Here is a 4,643-nt window from a genome sequence, read left to right as displayed (position 1 = left end):
AGTGCGCGGAGGATGTGGAGCCAGTGAAGAGCTCATTGTAGCACGAGGATGCGGTGTAAACTCCGCTTTCCGTCCACTTCCAGTGGATGGCGTCGGGCGCCGTAGAGAGCTCGATTTCCCGCAGCATAAGCCAGACGTCCAGGTATTCGAGCGCGGCCGTGGGGCTGAGGTGGCCCTGGATGTCCTGAATCCAAGTGCGGTCATGGAGGGCCGCGGCCATAGTCCGCGACCGTCGGCATCGGTTGGGTACTAGGGTGGCAAGGTTCGGAGCGATATCTTGAAGAGCACGGCCGGAGAGCCACTTATCCGTCCAGAAGCGGCATGTGTTGCCGTTACCCAAAGTCTAGGTCGCCGAGGCCCGGAAGAATTGCATGGCCTCGGGGTCCGATGGTGTCTGCAAATGAGACCAAGGCCGGGAGCTATCAGAAGCGTGGAGCCAAAGCCATCTGACACGGAGGGAGATGCCAGTGCGGTGTAAGTCACGAATGCCAAGGCCGCCGAGCTCAACAGGGCGGCAGACTCTCACCCAGCTCACAAGGCAGCAACCAGCCCGAGCATCCTTACGTCCATGCCATAGGAAATCGTAGATGATCCGGTTGGCTTTCTTGAGAATGGGGGAGGGGGACAGCGCCATAGCCAATAGAATGTGCACGGGCATCACCGTCAGCACCTGCCTGACCAGAGCAAGTCGCTCGCCACGAGAGAGGAGCGCGGCCTTCCAAGTTTCTAGCTTGCGCAACAACTTGTTTAGGAGTGGTTGGAGGTGGGAGGCCGGCACCTTGCGCGGGGAGAGGGGGAGGCCTAGGTATTGGATGGGGAAGGCCACCACCGGGCAGGCAAGGGAAGAAGCAATGGCGTCAGAAGCCTCGGAAGTGCACCGGATTGGTGCCGCGAGGCACTTGGCGAAGTTTGTGTGAAGGCCCGAGGCAGCTCCAAAGAAGTCGAGTAGGCCGCTGACAGTTGCGAGCTCTTGGGGGTCAGAGTGGCAGAAAATGACCACGTCATTTGCGAAGTGGGAGACACTGGAAGCAGCTTGCCGCGTCGTGAGACGCCTGATAATGCCCTTGGCGACCGCACACTGGAGTAGCGAGTTTAGGGCGTTGATGACGAGAGTGAAGAGCATGGGCGAAGCGGGGTCGCCCTGACGAAGGCCCTGGTGGTGGGGAATGGGGGGTGCCATTAATCATCACACGCGTGGAGGTAGTGGAGATGAGAATGGAAACCCATTCGCGCCATCTTAGCCCAAAGCCTAGGTGCTCAAGGACCTGGAGAAGGAAAGGCCAGGAGACAGAATCGAAGGCCCGAGAATGTCCAACTTGAGTAGAACCCGAGGGAGACGCAGTTGGTGGAGTTGTTGGGTAACGTTGCAGAAAACAAAAATTTTCCTACTCGTTTCACCAAGATCATCTAGGAGTTCATCTAGCAACGAGTCATTGGATGCATCTACATACCTTTGTAGATCGCGCACGGAAGCGTTCAAAAGAACGGTGATGATGTAGTCGAACACGACGTGATCCAAATCACCGATGACCAAGCGCCGAACGGACGGCACCTCCGCGTTCAACACACGTACGGGACGGGAGACGTCTCCTCCTTCTTGATCCAGCAAGGGGGAAGGAGAGGTTGACGAAGATCCAGCAGCACGACGGCGTGGTGGTGGATGCAGGGCGTCACAGTAGCAGGGCTTCGCCTATACTACGAGAAGGAGACGTAACGGGGAGAGGGGGAGGCGCCAGGGGCTGGTCTCCAATCCCTCCTCTCCCCCCCACTATATATAGGGGTGCCATGGGGGGGGGGGGCGCCGGCCCTAGTAGATGAGATCTACTAGGGGGGGCGGCGGCCAAGGGGAGGATTCCCTCCCCCCCAAGGCACCTAGGGGTGCCTTCCACCACATGGACTCTTCCATGGTGGAACCCTAAACGCATGGGCCTATAGGGGCTGGCGCCCCAGCCCACTATGGGCTGGGTTTCATCCTATTTCAGCCCATGGGGCCCTCCGGGATAGGTGGCCCCACCCGGTGGTCCCGGTACAATACCGATAATCCCGAAACTTGTCCCGATGCCCGAAACAGCACTTCCTATATATAATTCTTTACCTCCGGACCATTCCGGAACTCCTCGTGACGTCCGGGATCTCATCCGGGACTCCTAACAACATTCGGGTTTCTGCATATACATATCTTCATAACCCTAGCGTCACCGAACCTTAAGTGTGTAGACCCTACGGGTTCGGGAGACAAGCAGACATGACCGAGACGACTCTCCGGTCAATAACCAACAGCGGGATCTGGATACCCATGTTGGCTCCCACATGCTCCACGATGATCTCATCGGATGAACCACGATGTCGAGGATTCAATCAACCCCGTATGCAATTCCCTTTGTCAATCGATATGTTACTTGCCCGAGATTCGATCGTCGGTATCCCAATACCTCGTTCAATCTCGTTACCGGCAAGTCACTTTACTCGTACCGTAATGCATGATCCCGTGACCAGACACTTGGTCACTTTGAGCTCATTATGATGATGCATTACCGAGTGGGCCCAGTGATACCTCTCCGTCATACGGAGTGACAAATCCCAGTCTTGATCCATGTCAACCCAACAGACACTTTCGGAGATACCCGTAGTGTACCTTTATAGTCACCCAGTTACGTTGTGACGTTTGGCATACCCAAAGCACTCCTACGGTATCCGGGAGTTACACGATATCATGGTCTAAGGAAAAGATACTTTGACATTGGAAAACTCTAGCAAACGAACTATACGATCTTGTGCTATGTTTGGGATTGGGTCTTGTCCATCACATCATTCTCCTAATGATGTGATCTCGTTATCAATGACATCCAATGTCCATAGTCAGGAAACCATGACTATCTGTTGATCAACGAGCTAGTCAACTAGAGGCTTACTAGGGACATGTTGGTGTCTGTTATTCACACATGCATTGCGATTTCCGGATAACACAATTATAGCATGAATAAAGACAATTATCATGAACAAGGAAATATAATAATAATGCTTTTATTATTGCCTCTAGGGCATATTTCCAACAGTCTCCCACTTGCACTAGAGTCAATAATCTAGTTACATTGTGATGAATCGAACACCCATGGAATTCTGGTGTTGATCATGTTTTGCTCTAGGGAGAGGTTTAGTCAACGGATCCGCTATATTCAGGTCCGTATGTACTTTACAAATCTCTATGTCTCCATGTTGAACATTTTCACGAATGGAGTTGAAGCGACGCTTGATGTGCCTCGTCTTCTTGTGAAACCTGGGCTCCTTGGCAAGTGCAATAGCTCCAGTGTTGTCACAAAAGAGTTTGATTGGCCCCGACGCATTGGGTATGACTCCTAGGTCGGTGATGAACTCCTTCACCCATATTGCTTCATGTGCTGCCTCTGAGGCTGCCATGTACTCCGCTTCACATGTAGATCCCGCCACGACGCTCTGCTTGCAGCTGCACCAGCTTACTGCTCCACCATTCAACATATACACGTATCCGGTTTGTGACTTAGAGTCATCCAGATCTGTGTCGAAGCTAGCGTCGACGTAACCCTTTACGACGAGCTCTTCGTCACCTCCATAAACGAGAAACATTTCCTTAGTCCTTTTCAGGTACTTCAGGATATTCTTGACCGCTGTCCAGTGTTCCTTGCCGGGATTACTTTGGTACCTTCCTACCAAACTTACGGCAAGGTTTACATCAGGTCTGGTACACAGCATGGCAGACATAATAGAACCTATGGCTGAGGCATAGGGGATGACGCTCATCTCTTCTATATCTTCTGCCGTGGTCGGACATTGAGCTGAGCTCAATTTCACACCTTGTAACACAGGTAAGAACCCCTTCTTAGAATGATCCATATTGAACTTCTTCAATATCTTATCAAGGTATGTGCTTTGTGAAAGACCTATGAGGCGTTTTGATCTATCTCTATAGATTTTGATGCCTAATATATAAGCAGCTTCTCCAAGGTCCTTCATTGAAAAACTCTTATTCAAGTAGGCTTTGATGCTGTCCAAGAGTTCTATATTATTTCCCATCAATAGTATGTCATCTACATATAATATGAGAAATGCTACAGAGCTCCCACTCACTTTCTTGTAAACGCAGGCTTCTCCATAAGTCTGTGTAAACCCAAACGCTTTGATCATCTCATCAAAGCGAATGTTCCAACTCCGAGATGCTTGCACCAGCCCATAAATCGAGCGTTGGAGCTTGCACACCTTGTCAGCATTCTTAGGATCGACAAAACCTTCCGGCTGCATCATATACAATTCTTCCTTAAGGAAACCATTAAGGAATGCCATTTTGACGTCCATTTGCCATATCTCATAATCGTAGAATGCGGCAATTGCTAACATGATTCGGACGGACTTTAGCTTCGCTACCGGTGAGAAAGTCTCATCGTAGTCAACCCCTTGAACTTGTCGATAACCCTTAGCGACAAGCCGAGCTTTATAGATGGTCACATTACCATCCGCGTCTGTCTTCTTCTTAAAGATCCATTTATTCTCTATGGCTCGCCGTTCAACGGGCAAGTCAGTCAAAGTCCATACTTCGTTTTCATACATGGATCCTATCTCGGATTTCATGGCTTCTAGCCATTTGTCGGAATCTGGGCCTGCCATCGCTT

The 4,643-nt window shown here is 51.1% G+C and overlaps 1 protein-coding gene across 1 annotated transcript; it reads right to left on the bottom strand.

Moving 5' to 3' along the window:
• Positions 1-343: 343 nt before the first annotated feature.
• LOC147971970 (uncharacterized) lies at positions 344-1,123 on the bottom strand. The gene has a single exon (XM_087524188.1). It carries the CDS (start codon positions 1,121-1,123, stop codon positions 344-346), a length of 780 nt encoding a protein of 259 aa, XP_087380314.1.
• Positions 1,124-4,643: the final 3,520 nt, after the last annotated feature.

Source organism: Triticum urartu, chromosome 5A, assembly GCF_056163025.1.
Source record: "Triticum urartu cultivar PI428250 chromosome 5A, HENAU_Tu73, whole genome shotgun sequence".
Lineage (NCBI taxonomy): Eukaryota > Viridiplantae > Streptophyta > Magnoliopsida > Poales > Poaceae > Triticum > Triticum urartu.
Note: the sequence above shows the minus strand (reverse complement) of the source record. Positions and strands in the feature narration are given on the sequence as shown.